This window comes from Clupea harengus, chromosome 8, assembly GCF_900700415.2.
Source record: "Clupea harengus chromosome 8, Ch_v2.0.2, whole genome shotgun sequence".
In the NCBI taxonomy this organism is placed as follows: domain Eukaryota; kingdom Metazoa; phylum Chordata; class Actinopteri; order Clupeiformes; family Clupeidae; genus Clupea; species Clupea harengus.
In genome coordinates this window covers 21,179,615-21,199,321 of record NC_045159.1, presented here as the reverse complement: position 1 = coordinate 21,199,321, position 19,707 = coordinate 21,179,615, and the positions used below count along the sequence as shown (strand labels likewise).

At 41.3% G+C, this 19,707-nt stretch overlaps 2 protein-coding genes across 4 annotated transcripts; one reads left to right on the top strand and one right to left on the bottom strand.

Moving 5' to 3' along the window:
• The first annotated feature begins 8 nt into the window (after window positions 1-8).
• nccrp1 (P1, F-box associated domain containing) lies at window positions 9-3,740 on the top strand. The gene is made up of 6 exons (XM_012816526.3): window positions 9-240; window positions 657-746; window positions 1,061-1,157; window positions 1,641-1,736; window positions 2,763-2,901; window positions 3,271-3,740. Exons 1-6 carry the CDS (start codon window positions 99-101, stop codon window positions 3,412-3,414), a joined length of 708 nt encoding a protein of 235 aa, XP_012671980.1. The 5' UTR covers window positions 9-98; the 3' UTR covers window positions 3,415-3,740.
• A 260-nt stretch (window positions 3,741-4,000) lies between these two features.
• nf2b (neurofibromin 2b (merlin)) lies at window positions 4,001-19,342 on the bottom strand. 3 transcript variants are annotated; one of them, XM_012816497.3, is made up of 17 exons: window positions 19,243-19,342; window positions 18,157-18,261; window positions 17,948-18,073; window positions 17,309-17,431; window positions 16,941-17,024; window positions 16,474-16,542; window positions 16,125-16,207; window positions 15,817-15,892; window positions 15,398-15,535; window positions 14,993-15,067; window positions 14,566-14,679; window positions 13,956-14,078; window positions 13,513-13,730; window positions 12,318-12,420; window positions 10,362-10,492; window positions 9,839-10,004; window positions 4,001-7,141 (listed from the first exon to the last, which is right to left on the bottom strand). In XM_012816497.3, exons 2-17 carry the CDS (start codon window positions 18,244-18,246, stop codon window positions 7,094-7,096), a joined length of 1,767 nt encoding a protein of 588 aa, XP_012671951.1. In that variant the 5' UTR covers window positions 18,247-18,261; window positions 19,243-19,342; the 3' UTR covers window positions 4,001-7,093. The 3 variants fall into 3 exon arrangements, with proteins under 3 accessions (XP_012671951.1, XP_031428163.1, XP_031428164.1); XM_031572303.2 differs by lacking the exon at window positions 19,243-19,342 and adding an exon at window positions 18,960-19,199; XM_031572304.2 differs by lacking the exon at window positions 19,243-19,342 and adding an exon at window positions 18,674-18,877.
• Window positions 19,343-19,707: the final 365 nt, after the last annotated feature.

The window sequence follows — 19,707 nt, the reverse complement described above, 5'->3', positions numbered from 1 at the left end:
CTAATACGTCTGTCACAGGGTGGGGCATGGACCGTAAAAAGGAACGATGATTCACGTCCTGATCTCACTACAACAAGCATATTGCTGCTAGTGACACAATGGCGGAGTGGAAGGAGAAATGCGAAAATGAGTACCATCTGAAGTCCAGCGGAATTTCCATGCCCGACAGTGTTGACTGGAAGTTAGTCTACGAACGTAAACCCCTTGGACGAAATTTACTGAAGAATCCTGCTCCTCACGGTAATAACATTACTTCATCTTCCTTACAATTTGGTGGCTACGACTAGCGTAGCTTATGTGCAGGTCCATTCTGAGGGGTAAGATAGTGTCGGACATTGGAAGTTAATAAATATGTCAAACTTTTTATACTTGCAAACGTTGTCTGCGAGCTATTTCGTTAATTTATTCTAATTACAACTAAGTTCTCATGTGTACACAAACGCTTCCGGGAAGGTTGGCGCTGATGTCCAACTGGCTGAGTCACGTGTCTGTCATAGGCTTCATCTGTCAAAAACGACAGTAAAAGCGCCGTGAGAGAATTTCAGCTGTTGTGGGCACTATATAAATACAAATGAATTGAACTGAACATTTCGTAAGATCTCTATTTTTTTGACAGTTGGTTGTTAAGCATGTTTGTTTGTTTGTGTGATTTGTAGGCGAGACTCACCATGAGCCACCACCAGAGCCAGAGCTGTCTGAGGTTCCACCAGACTACAGCAACGCACCTCCACCCTCCGAGCCTAAAGGTATACAGTTGGTCATCAAGCATGAGGAGTGGTTACTGAAAACAGTATCTTTTGTCTGTCCTAAATTAGTGTCCATCATGGATTTATATTCAAGCTTACACTGGTTCGGTTTTTGTCAAATAAAAAATGAAACCTTAATTGGTCTGCTTAACTAGGATAGTCTATCTAACACTTTAAATGAAAATATGCAGAGATAATTTTACTTTTTGGCGCATATTGATTTGAAGAATTACAAATTAACCATATTTTTTCTCAGTACACATTAGACAAAACAAGTTAGATCAACTTTATCTGGGTGCATCTGTGTCTTCTAGGTGACTATTCAGGATGGACCAAAAGTAAAGGGGAGATGTTGTATGAAAATGTGAATGTACCTGCCGGTGCTGTAGTGTGCCACCTTCCCCAGTTCAGGTCAGCAAAGTGGCACATACACACACACACACACACACACACACACACACACAAACACACAGACTGCTTTTGACGTGTAGGCAGCCACACTTTGTTTAAACTTTCCATCATTGACCAGCATAACCATGGAAGATGCCATTTGTTTAAGTTTTCATGGCATCTACGCCAACTATTTTAAATCATATTGCAGTGTCATGTTATAGTTTTCGTTGAATGACAGTAGAGAATGGTAACATCACACTGTTATATTGTTAAAACAAGCTGTTATGACGTTATGATGGCATATGGCAGCTGTTATAACATGTGAATGAGATGAGTATGTAAATCTAATAATGGCGGGTTTATGTCATAAGTTACAGCATATGTTACTGAGATGGTTATGACAATCTTGTAATGGCGGATTGAAGTAGTTGCCTATGTCACTGCATAGACTACATGTTTGATGTTTTCATTGAGTGCGATTGCCCTCTCTCTGGCCCTCAGCTGGCTAACCCTGGAACAGCGTGTGGACCTCTTAGAAGAGGGGTTATGGCCAGAGCTGCTTGATGATTTCCAACCAGACATTGCAGTCGAAGATTGGTGAGTGGATCATGTGGTATACATTTCCGTTATTTGGTACTAGTTCTACTGGTTTGTCTATGCTATACTTGAATGGCAAAGCTTATTTTGCCCTTTAAACATTGAGATAACAGTTAATGTTAACAGCAGAAGCCAACCCTCAATGCTTGTGTTAGCCAGCCTCATGGACCAGTCTGGGAAGCATTACAGAGATATGTACCCTTCTTAGTTTCTCAGTGAGCCTTGACTGTCAGACTTAGGATTCAGGATTTCAGTCATGTTCACAGAGGAGAGACTTGTTTTGTCTCTTGCAAGTGCTAGATCGATAAGAAAGTGTTGCATATTGTAACTTTACACAGATATCACCTTTTTGATGCAAATATTACTTTCATTGAAGAAACCTTACTATTATTCTTACATGATAGTGTGACAGTATTGGGTCCATATATGGGTAGCTGGTGGTTCAGTGTGGCAATGAAAGAGATGAAAGGGGGAAAACCGTTGTAAACTTAATGTTGCCATGCCTACCACACAAACCACAGGCCAGTCATATGCATCTTGAGATTGCACAAGAATTACAAGACATAACCGATAGTTGAGTAAATCACAGGAAACTTGTGACGCAACCGTAAATCTTACTCAAGGCTTGTGAATCAAACATACTTCTGAGTCACTGGATTCTTAGAGTAAGATTTCATCTGAGATTAAGTTTAAATGGGAATATTTAAATTACATTACAATACAGTAGATTACACTATATTACTAGAAGGATAAACAATGTGAAAAGATGTATAGCAGTTGTTCTATATGGCGATATTACATTACAATGCAGTAGATTACGCTATATTACTAGAAGGGTTAACAATGGGAAAAGATGTATAGAAGTTGTTCTATATGGCGATATTACATTACTTTACAATACAGTAGATACAAGTTGTTCTATATGACATTAGGCAGGATAAGTCGAGCAGGAGTTGGCTCATCAGAGACTGCAGTAATGGACCAGTTCCTAAATCTAACCTAGGTGTGTGACGTGCATTTGTACAGGTATGAGGAGTCTCAGCTGCATGAGTCCATCTACCAGCTTCAGGTGAGGCTGCTGGGCAGTGATGGTCAGACGGTCATCAGTGAGTTCACTAGCAACCCCCGAGAGGACCTGGAGAACTACTCCCATACCTGGAAACAGGTGAGATGCACAGGGAGCACATGAAGGCATGCTTATATTAGGGGTCACTGCAGTATGCAGGTGGTAGAATAATATCCAGGTCTCTGTTACCGGCATGAATATTATGAAGGAAATGTGTCATCCTGACAGACAGTTCAGACTAGAACAAGTTGAGAAGAAAAATAGAATCTAGTGTAGCGGATCCATGGGAGTATGTAACACACCGTAACCAAAATGCAGCAAACAGAACAGGCCTAGACCTGAGTGGCCACATTCACTGCAGAACAGGCCTAGACCATAAACACATCTTAGTTAAGTGGTACGTAAAGCTAATGGTAAGACTTCTAATATATCGTCACGCTTGTGTGTGTTGTGTGTGTGCTTTTTCAGGTTTCCCACGTCTTCTCAGGGTACGGCCCAGGAGTTCGATACGTTCACTTCCTGCACAGAGCGAAGAACAGCTTCATGGTTGAATTCCACTCCACCCTCGTCACTGGCAGCTCTGTCATTGTGAAGCCTTCCAAGTCAACTTAATATGACAGCATGAAGTCAACAAGGCCGCACTGTACTGATTCCAGCCGTGCCTCTTCCTTGCTTATCCAGACACTAACATACAAAACACACTCCAAATATCCAAACCAACCCAAAAATCACAAAATGAAAGACATTTGATGTCTGATTTTGTGTTGTTGATGGGTCACTGCAATTAATACAGTTAATGTTCAAATGTATATGCTTTCTTTTATCATTACATTTATATAGTTTAAAGAATATGCATGTTGATCCAAGCTTTTAGAACTACCTATGATAACAATGTAAAGGCAGAATAAAAAGATGGGATTTCTTAATTTTGTACCGCATTCAGACCAGCTATGGCATTAATCAAAATCTTTGGCGCCAAAAAAAAGCAAACTACTGTGAACAATAATAGCATAATGTGATGTATCGCTGTACAGGGACGCATGCTGTTTTAGCATACTATTGGACGCATGCTGTTTTAGCATACTATTGGACGCATGCTGTTTTAGCATACTATTGGAAGCATGCGGTGCAGATCTCAATCAGTTCTGTTCCTGCTCAACACTGGTGTTGGGACAAAATGCAAAAGTACAACAGAAAATTAACAAAACAAAAATATTTTTACCTTTATTCAGAGTATTAAAAAAGAACACACAAAAAAAACATCATTCTTCACTGCACACATAGTGGAGAATTTGTGAAGCATACAAACGCCCATCCTTTATTGGTGATGTTTAACACATAAGGGTTTGTACGTATTACACACATAACAATTGACACTGTTTCCTCTGCAGTATTTTTGAGACACTCCCTGCTGCAGGCAGAACATTGAACTGTCTCAGTATTAAAACAAAGGAAACGTAATGGAGTAATCAGTCAGGCAAAAAAAAAAAAAAAATCATATTCCTAGTTTTTTTGCTTTAAATAAAATTGCATAGTGTTCAAGGCACAAGAAGTTCCTCTGGCAAACTGAAAGCGAGGTGAAGTGTTTGCTTGTGCTGGTGAAGTGCTGCACTAAAACAGCACGGTTGAGCTCTGATATATGATCTTAAATTAGGTTTAAAAACCTAACAGTATCTCCCAAAAGGACCACTACAGTCCACAAAATGGTTTTCACAGATACCACATAATTTGTCATTTCTATTATGCTTACAGACAACTGGGGAAATGTCCCTTAATCTATTTATACAAACAAGTGATTCCTCATGAAGTCTGCTCGACTCTGACAAGAGGTGCTCTGGTCTTGTCCTGAGTATCCACTTTATACAGGGGTGGCTTTCTCTACATTGTTTGTTTACAAACGTATCTTTCTCGTGTAGTCTACTATTTCACAGTGGCAGGAGACCACCATCATGGATGTGACTGAAGAAATAACATGATCATGGTCCTGCCAATGAAAGGCCTAACACAAGATCAGTACTGCCCAGCAAGACGCCACACACATCTCTCATGCGAGGAGGTGGTGAAACAGGGGTTGGCAATGCCGTGCTTGGCGTGTCACAGAATCACCCACACATCTCTTCACCTGCCCATTCATGCCAGGCTGTTGCCATGCCGACTCGTGCTCCACCTCCATAGAACACCTGGGCTTTTCAACAATAAAATTCCACAGGCCTTCTGTGACCTCTACAAAAACTTTTATACATCGTCCATGACCATTCTGTCAGACATTCAGCAGCGGATATCTGTCTTTCTTTGATATCAAGACATGTTTAAGACTCTCAATGCATAACAAAAATATATTCTCCGCATAAACCAGAATATCAAAGATGAGCAAAAATATGGCAACGTCTATCTACAACGAGACAATACTGCATAATGAAAATCTCCCACCACAGCCAACAAAAAAAAAATGGAAAAAAAAACAACGGCGTTCAATCCAACTGTAACCCATATGATCTAAAAGCATGAAACTATTCTAAAGTCTGCCTCCTCCACCTCTCCTTACTGAACAGACTACTGATTTCAAACACTCCATCCTCCTCCTGTGCTCTTCCACGGTTTAAATGAGTTTCTTGCAGCACATGTCAGTGGTGGAAACACACAGAATACTAAAATGAAGAGTTTGTACAACACTACACTACACGGAATATGAGCGGCTCCATCCTGCACCAGCAGTGCTGATTTTTTTCCTACAATGCAACAACTTTTTGCATTAAATTTTTTCTTGACTTAAAATTGACTTTTTTTTTTTGTTGTTGTTGTTGTTGTTTGTCGTCCCCTAACAGGCCTACAAACAACACAAATATGACCTCCATCCACGGGTTCTAAGCTGGGAGCCTACAGTATTACAAATCCCCCCGACAAAACAGAAAATAAAACCAGTTTGATGTGTCTTCATATGGCAGCTGTTAATCAGTAAGACTGGGTAGCTAGGACTACATTACTGATGGTCACAGGAGCTTCCTGTGATTTCCCCAAGTCTCTCAGTGTACATGCTCAATGGAACTTGAGGATCCAGCAACAACTAGCAAGAAGTCCCACACTGGCTTCTCATGGCATTTAAACAACAGAGAAACCTGGACATAAATCAACAAAATTAGTGTTGGAAAAAATCACACAAAAATAACATGTAATGCACATGTAAGCGAAGAGAGTCAATAGCTGATGGGCTTAAAGGCCAAAGAACCACACTTGACTGATCTGATAACATAATATTGCTCACATCAGTAACAAGATAGATTTTCCTCCAAACACTGAGGAACTGATTGTATTAAATTACACACATTCGTAAAAAAACATACAAAACGACTTGATCAGTGTGTGTGTGTGTGTGGTGCTTCCCCTCAGACTGCTGGTTGAGTACGGCGAGCTAAACGTGTTTACGGCAGTTGGCAGTGATGTCCCGAATGGGTTTACGGCAGTGGGCAGTGATATCCTAAACGTAGCTGCGATGCCAAAGCACTACTGTAGTGTGAGGACAACATGTGTGTGCATATATCCATTTTTTTTTTTTTTTTTTTTACATTTTACACAACAATCCCTTAATAAAAAAAACGTTGAAGGCAAAGCTCACAAGTTTAAGGCAAAGGTCAACATTTTAGTGTACAAAAAAGCAAATAAATGTATAGTTAACTTGCAAATATATTAGAAATAGAAGTTAAACAGGCTCCTAGTGCAAACCACCTCGCTCTAAAGGACCTTAAAGATCAGAGAAGGAAACAAACAATTGAAAGGTTTCGGACAGACATGATGTAATATCGATCCTAAACTTGCTGCGACTCACTTTCTGGTGCCGTCTCTTCAAATAGTTCTTAAATTTCACAGCAATATCATAGCACGAAACTGTGTCGGAGGATTTAAATGATCAAACTTATTGGCGGCCATTAATCCCTTTTTCAACCCATTTGTCGAAGGTACAGAAGTTTGGCAGGAATTAGGCTCTGTGCACAATGAAACCTCAGTTTGAAATTAAAGCACAAGGAAGAAAGGTGTACACAACCAAATGCACACATCACTTAACATGTGGTGACCATGAAATGCAAGACAAACACAAAGTTATTCATAGGACTCAAAATAGGAGTTAGTGTGTCGGTTGAAATGTTCTGCTTCTTGCATGTGTGTGTGTGTGTGTGTGCGTGTGAGCGAGAGAGTGAGTGAGTGTTCATTGCTAAACACAGCTACGCACATCCAGGTGAAGGTGGATATGTACTGTTCCCTCCTCTTCCTCCTCCTCTTGATGAGGAGTCTCTCCTCACACCTCTTCAAAGTAGGCCATCTGAGTCATATAGGCAGAGTTTCGCTGAAAAATAAAAACACACAAACACACACACACACACACACACACACACACACACACACACACACACACACACACACACACACACACACACACACACACACACACACACACACACACACACACACACACAAAATTAACACTCATTCAAACACAAGAAACACGGGCTGTTGTGTCAACCATTCAGTCTGACTACACCATCTATACAGTACAACCTATAATGTTCAAATTAGTGCTGTCAAACGATTAAAATATTTAATCGCGATTAATCGCATTTATGTCATAGTTAACTCAAAATGAATCGCGATTAATCGCACATTTTTATCTATTCTAAATGTCCCTTCATTTATTTATTTTTTCCATCCTTTCATTTGTATTTTAATGCCCTTATCAACATGGAAAAGTGGATTGGCTTGCTTTATGCAAATGTTTTATTTTATTGAAAACCAACATTGCCGAACAGGGCGGTACAAAATCAAATTTTAAAGTGCACATTTCAGGTAAACAAGGACTCAGCCTATAGTGCAGTTAAACCATGGCTTAAAGCAGCAATACGGAGTTCTGTTCCATAACTAGTAAGCTAACTACCTAAAAGGCATGCAAAAACCTTGCAAACACCACCAACAGCCCAGCTGACACTGATAGAAGCTTGCCAACGCACTAACTGGTGTCTTTTTGCAGTTTAGCTGGCAATGTCATGCGTGTGAATGCTTTTCTTCCATTTTTGCAGGGTGTACCAGCCCGTTACACAGAACTACATAGGGCATATCCTGGATGGCTAGTGGGGAAGACACATGTGTTTATCTGTCCTTCACATGACCATATGCTATCAAAATGAATTTGAGGATGGTACCAAAACTAGTTGCCTGTAAAACCATATCTCAAAAAGTGTCAAATTGTTGCATAGTGTTACTTTAATATTTTCTTTTTTTTTCAAGTTTGCTGGGAACATAGCAGTCAGGCCTCTTATTTCAGAAACAATAAACCGTAACAGTTAGGTTACCAATAAAAGGTAAGCCTACTAGTTCTTTGCTTTCAGCCAGCTGCCTGTTGACCTTTTCAGACAACAGTGAAGCTCGCTTCTTTTGCACAACACAACTTTTAAAAGTAAACTTTTCATTCAGAAGCTTTATATCATCCATTTCGCCGTATCGCGCTCACCATTCACTCAACCCGTAACGTTAGCCTACTACACAGTTTGCGAGGCCAAAAATAACATTATTCTTAAAAAAGAAAATCTCGCCATAAAAAAATGACAGCGTTAAAAGGGGTCGAGTTAACGCCGTTAATAACGCGTTTAACTGACAGCACTAGTTCAAATATTATCTAACACTGTCTATGTAAATAATATAGGGCTGTCAATAGATTAACTAATTAGATTAACTAATAAATTAGATTAACTAATTACCGTATTGGTCTCTCCTATCTAACTGACTGCAGGCACGCGACGGTTTCGTGTCAGAGGTCAACGCACACCGGAAGTAAACAAAGTTGCGTTAACTGCGTTATTTAATCGCGTTAATCTCGGCCACAATAATCTCATAGATTAACGCGTTAACTTTGACAGCCCTAAAATAATACACTACTAAACTACTGTCTATCTAAATAGAACAGAACATGATATCCAAAGGTCAATGTCAATCTCTCCGATCTGCCTGTCGCCACATACTGTACAAAAAACTATTATACTACCTCCGATGTCCTAGCAGCATTATACTACCTGCTATTTCCTGGCATTAGTGAGAGCAACAGTGGTGCCAATCTGCTGTTACTGGACTGCAACTGGCTGACTAGAGGTACTCCTGAACCAAGTTCGGTTCAATAAAGTGCTCCTGTAATCGATCAATTAAAAGCTAGTCAAACTTTATCAGTTTACTTTCTCAAGCCAGTCACAAACATCAATCTTTGGAGGGTCATAGACCTAAACTCCTTTCCTATTGTTTAACTATTAGAATAACATGCTGCGTGGATTCTAGTGTGCACATATTTCGCCGAAAATGCCTCCTCTTCCTGGACCGTGAGCTTCTATGAATGAAAGCAATGCGCTAACTGAATAAATGTGAGAGTTTGAGGCTTTGTGCCGGACAAAGTCCTTATAAGACAGTCTTGCCACTCGGCAGCCATCTTGGCAACGCCTCCGGGCAGCTATTTCGGGCAAACAAGATCAGGCTCCCATCTCAATGAATGGGGAGAGATCAGGCTCCCATCTAGATGAATGGGGGGAGATCAGGCTCCCATCTAGATGAATGGGGAGAGATCAGGCTCCCATCTAGATGAATGGGGGGAGATCAGGCTCCCATCTAGATGAATGGGGGGAGATCAGGCTCCCATCTAGATGAATTGGGGGTGAGGGGGATTCATAGCTCCACACAGGATGGTCAAAGAGAGTACATCACGTGAATCTGTGTTTAAATCTGACATAAACGGTGTGAACATTGTTTCCCTAACTGCTCAAATAAGCAAATACTGTATTCTTTGTGTTGACTTGCTCACTGCGCATACACCAATTTTTGTGGCGCGGCTATTACTATGGCAACAATGGAAATAAACAGAACGTACAGCGGAGGCATTATATCAGTTATGCGGTTTCCAACAACGTGATTGGCTCTTTATACAATCCGCCATGTTCAGCGTTACAGAGTCCCTCTTATCCCTCTTCTCCCGTGACGTTTCTGTGCTGGGTTAGCGCAGCGCCCTTACGTTGCTGTGAGGTATGTAGTGGGGCTCGGAGTAGGCGCGGGTCTGCTGTGGATACAGGCCAAACAGGCCAGCCTGCTGCTGCTCCTCCAGCTTCAAAGACTCGATCTCACCCTTCAGCTCCTTCAGCTGGTCCTGTAAGTGCTTGCTCTTCTCCATGTACTCCAGTCTAGAGGTGACACACACACACACACGCACACAAACACACGCGCACACACACACACACACGCACACAAACGCGCGCACACACAGTACTCAAATGTAGTACTTTTGCGGCATAATGTTTTGGCTGCATCGCAAAACACATTCCTTGCATCACACAGATGCACAATGAGTCACCTATTTATTGTTATAGTAGAAAGATGGACTTCCTGTTCCATTTTCATTGAGCTTCCAGTTATTTTACACCTTTCACCCTTTAAAGGTTTACATCCCTGTTGCTCAGCTTTCTAGGATATAGCAAAAGTGGACACCTCAATGCATTTTAAGGGTGCAAGTCACCCTGCGTGGACACAACAGCACGTACCGCTCTCTCTCAATCTCCATAGACAGCCTCTTCATGTCAGAGTCCTTGAAGTCCATTCTGAGTGAGGCCGTCTCCGGGGATGCCTCAGGGTAGTCAGTGGTGGCGGGAGGGGCGGAGTAAGAAGCGATGACCTGGACACACACACACACACACACACACACACACACACACAGATACACATTGACACACACACACACAGAATTATAAGTTTAATCAGGTGTGCAAGCAGAACTACAACAGTCAACTGCGGAGCACACAAAATTGAATATATGGTCAGTTAGAAAATGCACACTGCCTGCTGATATATATATATATATGTATATATTCTAGCGGCTATGTGTGTAAGAGGCCTGCTGAGACTATATATATATATCCTACCGGGTATGTGTGTAAGAGGCCTGCTGAGACTATATACAGTGGGGAAAATAAGTATTTGAACCCCTGCCGATTTCGCAAGTTTGACCACTTGTAAAGAAATGTGTGATCTATAATTGTAATAGTAGGTGTATTTTAACAGTGAGAAACAGAATATCAACAAAAAAAATCCAGAAAACTGCATTTTATAACATTTATGACTTAATTTGCATTTGATGCAGAAAATAAGTATTTGAACCCCTAGCAAAACATGACTTAGTACTTGGTGGAATAATCCTGGTTGGCAAGCACAGACGTCAGACTTTTCTTGTAGTTGGTCACCAGGTTTACACACATCTCAGGAGGGATTTTGGTCCACTCCTCTTTGCAGACCCTCTCCAAATCCTTAAGGTTGCGTTTTCAATGGGAGGGAATGAGGGAATGAGGTTCAAGCCCAATATTCCACGTTACATGGCCCCATCCATAGTCCCCTCGATGCAGTGGAGTCGTCCTGTACCCTTGGCAGAGAAACAGCCCCAAAGCATAATGTTTCCACCTCCATGCTTGACGGTGGGGATGGTGTCATATTCAGCATTCTTCCCCCTCCAAACGCGAGTTGATGCCAAAGAGCTTGATTTTGGTCTCATCTGACCACATCCTGTCTCCCAATCCTCCTTAGAATCATTCAAGTGTTCATTGGCAAACTTCAGACGGCCCTGTACATGTGCTTCCTTGAGCAGGGGGACCTTGCGAGTGCTGCAGTACTTCAAACCATTACGGCGTAGTGTGTTGCCAATGGTTTTCTTGGTGACTGTGGTCCCAGCTGCCTTGAGATCATTCACAAGCTCCCCCTGTGTAGTTCTGGGGTTATTCTGCACCTTTCGGATGATCACCGATACCGCACGAGGGGATATCTTGCATGGAGCCCCAGACCTAGAGCGATTGACAGTTGTTTGGTGTTGCTTCCATTAACGAATAATCGCACCAATAGTTGTCTGCTTCTCACCAAGCTGCTTGCCGATGGTTTTGTAACCCATTCCAGCCTTGTGCAGGTCTACAATCTTATCTCTGACGTCCTTGGTCAACTCTTTGGTCTTGCCCATGGTGGTGAGGTTGAAGGTGTGAAGTATGATTCTTTGGACAGGTTTCTTTTATACACGTCACCAGTTGAGATCAGGTGTACCTTGTTAGGCCTAATGAGGACTAATCTGTGTGCTTCTTGGGCATATAACTGGTCATTGGGAGCCAGAATTCTTGCTGTTTGCTTGGGGGTTCAAATACTTATTTTATGCATCAAATACAAATAAAGTCATAAATGTCATAAAATGCAGTTTGCTGGATTTGTTTGTCGATATTCTATTTCTTACTGTTAAAATACACCTACCATTACAATTATAGATCAAACATTTCTTTGCAAGTGGCCAAACTTGCGAAATCGGCAGGGGTTCAAATACTTATTTTCCCCACTGTATATGTATATATCCTACCGGGTATGTGTGTAAGAGGCCTGCTGAGACTATATATATATATATATATATGTATATATCCTACCGGGTATGTGTGTGAGATGCCTGCTGAGACTATATTTATCTATATGTATACCGGGTATGTGGTTTTGGTGATCTCCACAAGCTTCTGCTTAGCCCTCCGTTCTGCATCCTTGGCCTCGGTCAGGTCCTGCTTTAGGTGATCAGCCTCCTTTAACCTACAAGACAATTAGGGTGGAGGTTAGAACAAACAAATAAACAAACAAACAAACAGACTGACACCAAGTAAACTGTAACAAGCTGAAGCTCTTAAACACAAACCAAGTTGATTAGGGACAGAGATAGGAAATGAAATCCTAATATCAATTGCAAAATGGCCATCCAGGAAGTCAGGTGTGCAGTTTAAGTCTGAGCTGGCCAATCAGGCGGAATCTATGAGAACAGCTTTAAGCATTTGTAGTCTCGACATGCTTGCAGTCACAGACCGCTGACAGGCTGGGGGTACACTGTAAATTAACTGATACTGACAATTAGAATTTCTCACTGATGTTACTCTGCTTGCATCTGTAGAAACTTTCCACTGCTTGTGGTTCTAAGCGCTCTCCCTTTACACAACAACAACAACAATAATACCCAGTCACGTCATTTAATCACATGCTTCCGCCTGGTTCAGCCGTCTGTTCGGACCATTCGGATCCAATGCAGTGTGCTCAGCTCAGGACATACGAGCAAACACTGAACCCAGTCAAGCTGTGATTATGACTCACACATGGCTGAAGCCAAGCTGATATCTATGAGAATGTGAGCGCTATCATCCTCAGGAGGCGACCCACCTCTCTGGCCTGAAGTATACATGAGTCCACCACAATAAAAACACTTTTCACAACATTCAACACGCTTACACAGTTACTCTCATGGCAAAACCTCTAGCACTGGCATGGCAAACCCTTTAATAACCTTGGTCAGAGACTTCTACTTTTGATTTACATTTAGCCTGCACCGATCATTATATTCACCCCTCTCATTTTCTACAGTTTTTGTTCACTCATTCGGATAGCCAATTTCTCTTGTGCTGCGCTAAGCTGCTAAACTCCATCAATTCAATCCAATTTCATTTTATATCAATTTATTTCTATAGCAGCATTAGCAATTTACACCTCAAAGTGCTTCACAGAGACCAAGGCCTGGTCTCCTAGAAAAACTCCATTTCCATATACTCCTTCACTGTAATTAAAAAGTGCTTCACAGAGCCCGAGGCCTGGTCTTCTGCTCACTGCCCTCCTTCACTGTGAGTAAACGGCTCCTCTGACCTCCTCTCGGACTGCTCCACCAGCTTGACGGCCAGCTGCTCGGCCTCTCGCATCTTCTGCTCCATCAGCCTCTTCTCCTCCTTGGTCTTGAGCGCCGTCACCTCCAGCCGCTGCCTCTCCTGCTCCGCGTCCGCGGCCTTGTGTGCCAGCAGCTTGGCCTCCTCCTCTGCAATCTGGGCCTTCTCTGCCAGCAGGTCCGCCGTCTCCTCCGAGCGAAGCTGAGGAAGGAGAAAGAGAGAGATTATTTTACTGCTTATGGACATTTAAATGTATTAATTTAGCTGATGTTTTTATCCAAAATAATACCTCCCTTTACAGGAACACAGTTCTTAAGAACCTCTTAAATATACAAAATAAACAAGTCACATGCACATATCTGTGTGTATATCTGTGTGTGTGTGTGTGTGTGTGTGTGTGTGTGTGTATGCAGTGCTAATCCTCACCAGGGCCTCGTTGGCCATGCGGGCCTCATCCTGCAGCTGGAAGAGGCGTCGCTCCATCTCCTCCTTGGCCCTCTCCGCCTCCTCCCTCATCTGCTTCTCTCTGGCCAGCACCTGCCTCTCCATCTGAACACACACCACCAGGCACCAGGCAGGGCAGAAACACACCACACACCACCAGGCACCAGGCAGCAGAGAAGAAGAAGCATGCCGTTATAATAAAATCAGCTCATTCATTTCATTTATCAAACTGACATTTGCCAATTCAATTAGCTACTCCATCATGCTATCCATCGATCCTTCAGAATCAACCCTGAGCAGGAGGTCAGCTGAGGGTAAAGGGAAGGCTGACTTTGAGTGCAGTCAAGCACTTATCTAACTGAGGACCTGACAATAGTATCTAATTATCTGGTAAACAGGTAAATGAATAAAGAGGTGGGCTGAGTTATTATCACTGAAGTACAATTGATCCATGAAACCAATTCAATGCATCAGATAATGATTTAAATTCCTCAATTAAAAGGTGGGCTGAGTTCATATCAGTTATCATCACTGAAGCATCCATGAAACCATTCAATGCCTCAGTCAATTAATCTTGAGTAAGAATATAAACCTTTTTTCTGGCCTTCTCTTCCTTGGCCAGAGCCTTCATCTGCTGGACCTCTATGGAGTCCACCTTCCTCCTCCTCATGAACAGGTCATGGTTCCCGATGCAGAGCTGCAGGATCTGTGATAAATACATCACATTTACATCTATAATCTATATTACATTACATCACATTTACATCTATAATTACATGACATTATATCACATTCACATCTATTTGTTGAGCAGACGCTTAAATGTCAACTACTGGCAGCCAACAGTGTGGTAATCTATTTACATGCTTACATTTACTTCTGTTAGATATCTCAATCAATGAAATGATAGTTTCGAAACAATAAAAGATTCCATTAAGCAGTAAGAATAAGACCAAACTAGCTAACCAATTATAACCACAATTTATTATTCTACATTCCAAATATATTTCTTGACTTACCAGTTTGTTAACACGTAGCTGAGAGGAGTAGAACTTGAAAACATCCTTCTTCTTGTCAAGCGGCTTTATGGTGAACTAACAGCAGGCAAATAATCAACAGCATTAGTGCACCACAATGGTCTAAAATCAACTCAATCAAAAACAAATTAAATTTAATTAGTCTGGCTGTTTGCCTACATATATAGCAAGAGAACCTAATCCACAGCTGGGTTCAGGTGTACAATATATCCATCCCATATACATATTCATCCCATATATATATATATTCGTCCATCCAACCATATATCTTCTCAAACGTCTCTTACTATGAGCCAAGGTCAAGCTGAGCTTCATGAGGCATTCTTTAGTTCAAGGTCACTGAATTTCGGAACAGTTGTTATGAGCTAGCTGCTCGTGGCCACGCACCTCTTTCTCGCTGTACGAGATGTTTCGGATTCCGCTCCAGGGGAAGGAGTTGTTGGGGGTGAGTTTGCTGTTGGGGCTGTAGATGTGCAGGCCCTGGGCGTCCACACCCAGCTGCAGCTCTGTGTCCCTCTTGTTTTGCTACCAAACATCAGAGGATATTATTGGTGCATAAGCGCTCTGGATCTCAAACACTTGCTGACGACAACAGAGCTTGTAATTGGCAATCAAAAGCAAAGAAACGCATCCTAATTACAGTCCGAGTGTGTTGGATTCCCTTATCATTACAACAGCGTTTGTGATGGAAGGCAAACACGTGATCATTACGACAGCTTTTGTGATGGATATCTGATCATCATGTTCTGGTACTAGGCAGTCAGCAGCAAGGACTCAGAGTAAACGATGAGCAAAAAGGAACATACTGTAATGGAGAAGTAGCTGACGCCGTACATCTCAAGGTCCTGTGCGATTTTCAGGTACTCCATTTCTGCCTCATCCCTGAAGACAAATATGTTTAACATGAAGCCAACAAAAGTTCTCAGGCGGACGATTATGCAATTCATCACAATTTTAAAACTGCATTCAATTGAACATATTGTTCTAGGGTCCTCGGAACCAGACAGAACGAGTCAGCTAACAGAACACTGGTCTCCATGAGCAAACAAGGTTTCTATTTAGAATCAGAACCAAAGGTGGTTTGCAGAAGTTTCTAAAGACAGAAGCGTGTTACCTGGCGATGCCTCTGTGTTCTGCATACCAGGCAGTGATCTTCTCCTCCCACATGTCTGGGGTCATCTGATACTGCATCAAAACCTGTTTTTACACATAAATTGATTTGATTTCAATCTAAATCTAAAATCTACATTTGTGCAAAATGTGACCAATGAATAAACCAAACCCAACTCATGAACATCTGCAGGAACTATTTGAGTCCCTCCTTTTTTAAAGACAATGACATAAAATGACTGCAGATGAGACATTATCACACCATTCCCCACTTTTTCAGAGGCCCCACACACACACACACACACACACAATGCAAAAAAAGTATAATGACTAGCAATCACACCAGTACTCACTCTTTTGGGCAGGAGTTCATCTTGGGCCAAGAAGCCAGGTTTATGGAAGTTTGGATCATAGTCCCCATACTGACATGAACAAATACAGACAAAATATTCAAATATTTCACATGCTGTTCACATGCTCTTTATAATCACCAACATTTTGATCAGTAACTGTAATTTAAAGTTTAATATGTGCAATACAACATTCATTCTATTGCTTTGCATCTCTACGCCATCTAGACAGGCTCCATTCAATTGACAGTATGGTTCTCTTGTTTGAATTTGCACTGCCTCTCGTCTGCCAATCAAAAATTAATCAAATTGTAATATGTTGCATTGCTCTGATGAAGTAATTAGAATAGTTACATTACTTATTTCATGTTTAACTTAATAACTAGTAATCTGTAACCTATTGCATTTTAAAGGTAACCTTCCAAACCCTACATAGGTAGACAGAAGAAAATGTAGGTTTGTTTTCTAACCTTTGCTTGAACAGCATATGATGCCAAAAGAACAGATGCTTCAGGTGAACAAAATATCTCTTCGTCCAATATCTGCTTTTTAACCTTTGGGGTTCAAATTCAACACACACAGATGATGTCAGAAATGTTAAATCACAAAAATCACATCCTTTAAGACCTAAAGGCATGAATTAATTAAAAATATGCTAAATGTTGTGAAAACAAGCCAAGGTGTAAATATCAAATGATAAACATCACTCCCACATATTTAGTGCAAAATGACTGTCAGAAAACCCAGGCAGACATACCATGATACAGAGTGGCAAGAAAGAACTAAGACAGACTTGCATAAACCAATAATCTGAAATTCCACAGGTTCTATCACCTACCTGTAAGAAGAAGAGATGTTGCGTAATTTCTTGGACCAACTCCTCCTCCACCTTCTCAGGGAAGAATTTTGCTAAGAAATGAAATGTTATTGGGGAATCCTTAGGGACATCTTGGTCCAAGACCTGTTGCAGAAGCACAAACAAACAAACAAATTTAGATTGTCCAAAAACCACACATCATTAATCTGGTTGAAGAAACACATCCTGGGTCATTAGGGCTAAAGCATCTCTTCCCTCTGTCGATAAACAGAGCATATTTATGCAGTTTCATTCATCATGAATAAGGCAAACCTAGCTATTGTGTACCCTTTTTATTTACTTCATTGTTGTCATGTCCCCATGTAATTCAACTTCATCCTGCTGTGCACTACCCCTGCAGGCACTACTTTCAGTACACAGTGCTAAAACGCCCATAAGGGATTGCCCACTCCAATGTTTTCATACAGTTCCTATTCCAGAACTATGACCTTTACTATGACCTCTACTATGAAGTCTCCACTGAAAGATGTAGCAGGTGCTCCATGTTGCCAAAATAACAGCTGTCTGTACTGGACCTAGGCTCTCTGTTGGGATTGGTTCATAACTACCATAAGACTAATACATGGCTGCATATTGCCAGCGCACCCTACATTTACTCACCCGTTTCTCTGTCTTCAGCCAGGCGTTGGTGTCTTTCACCTTATATCTGAGACCAAAGAACCAAGTTTCCCGAAGTCCAATGGTCCGACAAACAAGGTCAAACAGGTCTTTTCCTTTCCACTTCACCTAAAGAAAAAGAGACGTTACAGTTTCTGGTCATTTGAACTTACACCCTGTTGTTGGCAAACAATATAAGCAGGGTCCATTACCTCACAGCTGAACTCCATTTCAGCATCCATAGTGATGACTTTGACTTTAAAAGTCTTTGGCTGTTTTTTCTTGAGGCCAAGGATGGACATTTTCAGCTCTGGGTCCTACGAGACAAATAAAAGGATGAGGTGACTTTGCTTCAAGTGAAAATTTAAGTTACAGCAGTTGCATTTGAGCATGTCTGCGGTGCATCATGGTCGGTTCCCAGTACTATCACACATAATAACAATCCAGAAATGCATTGTTATCGCAATGCCCAACGTGATGCAACTCCGCAAGCTCTACACAACTTCAATAAGTTACTCCACGGGCTAGTCATGTAAAGGAAGCTGATAACCTAGCTAGGTTATGTAATTTAGCTAGTTATTGTTCAACTAGAAAGCATTGTACATAGAAATAGCTCCTTAATGCTAGCTTACGCAGCTAGCCAGCTATAAAAAGGACGCTGAAACAAAACTGTCAAAAAAAACAGTTACTATATCTGTGCCAGTCGACTTTCTAAATAAATCAGCCAACCATGGATGCTTTGGCTTCTTTAGATGCGTAGATTGTCGTGTGAAGAAAAAGGGTTATGTGAGGAAAACCTTAGTGACACAAAGACATCACATCATAGGTTAACATACACGTTAGCTAACGTTAGTTCAAAAATCAAAACAGCTAACGTTAGCCTTCAAACTAAAGAGCTAATTTAACTTAACGTTAGCTGGCTAATTAAGTCAGACATCAGGCCAGACCACGTACCTATGTAGTGCCCTTGTTTTAAGAGTGAAACGAAGAAAGACACTTTTAAGAACTTCCTTACAACCCACATACGACTCTAACTTCAGAGCTGACGTTGGTCAGTCAAGTTAGTAGCAAGCTGGCCATTTTGCTTTACTGGTAGCTAACGTTGGCTAGCTAGCATAGCCACAGCACAAACTGGACATCTAGATACCTATCTAACTAAATCGCTGAATCGTTGCAAAATATTGTTGAACGCAGACAACTACAATAGGTTGTCGTCAAATTTGAGAGTTCCGGGAGACGAATTTCTATTTGTCGCAAAACACAGTGCAAACCAGAACTTTAAACCAGTCAAAACTTACAGTAGCTGTATGCCTGAACCGTGATTGACGTTAGATCCAAACCCCTGTGGTGAATATGTGAATTGCAATCATAGCTCAACATAGCTCAGTTGAATTCAAAGTCAGTCAACTTCACCCATGTCCATTCTCGGAGATATTTTTTTCTACAAGCTATAAACACATTTTCATTAAAATACTGTATTCAGATTCTGTTCACCACAAGGGCATAGGCTGTTGCTCCAAAATGCCTTTTACTTTATCATCTGTCCTCCATTCACTTCACGTTCATTGACTGACTTTGATAAAGTCAGATTGGCCACTATCTTTTGAGTTTGTCAGATTTGTCAAGGCATTTCAGACAGTTCGGATCTTTTATGGGATCAGATTTGGACTTGTAGCAACTGGAACTTCAAGGTCATTTTTTGTCTTGTTGTGAGTGCAGCCTGTGCATTTCAATTCAATTCAATTGTATTGATATAGCGCCGA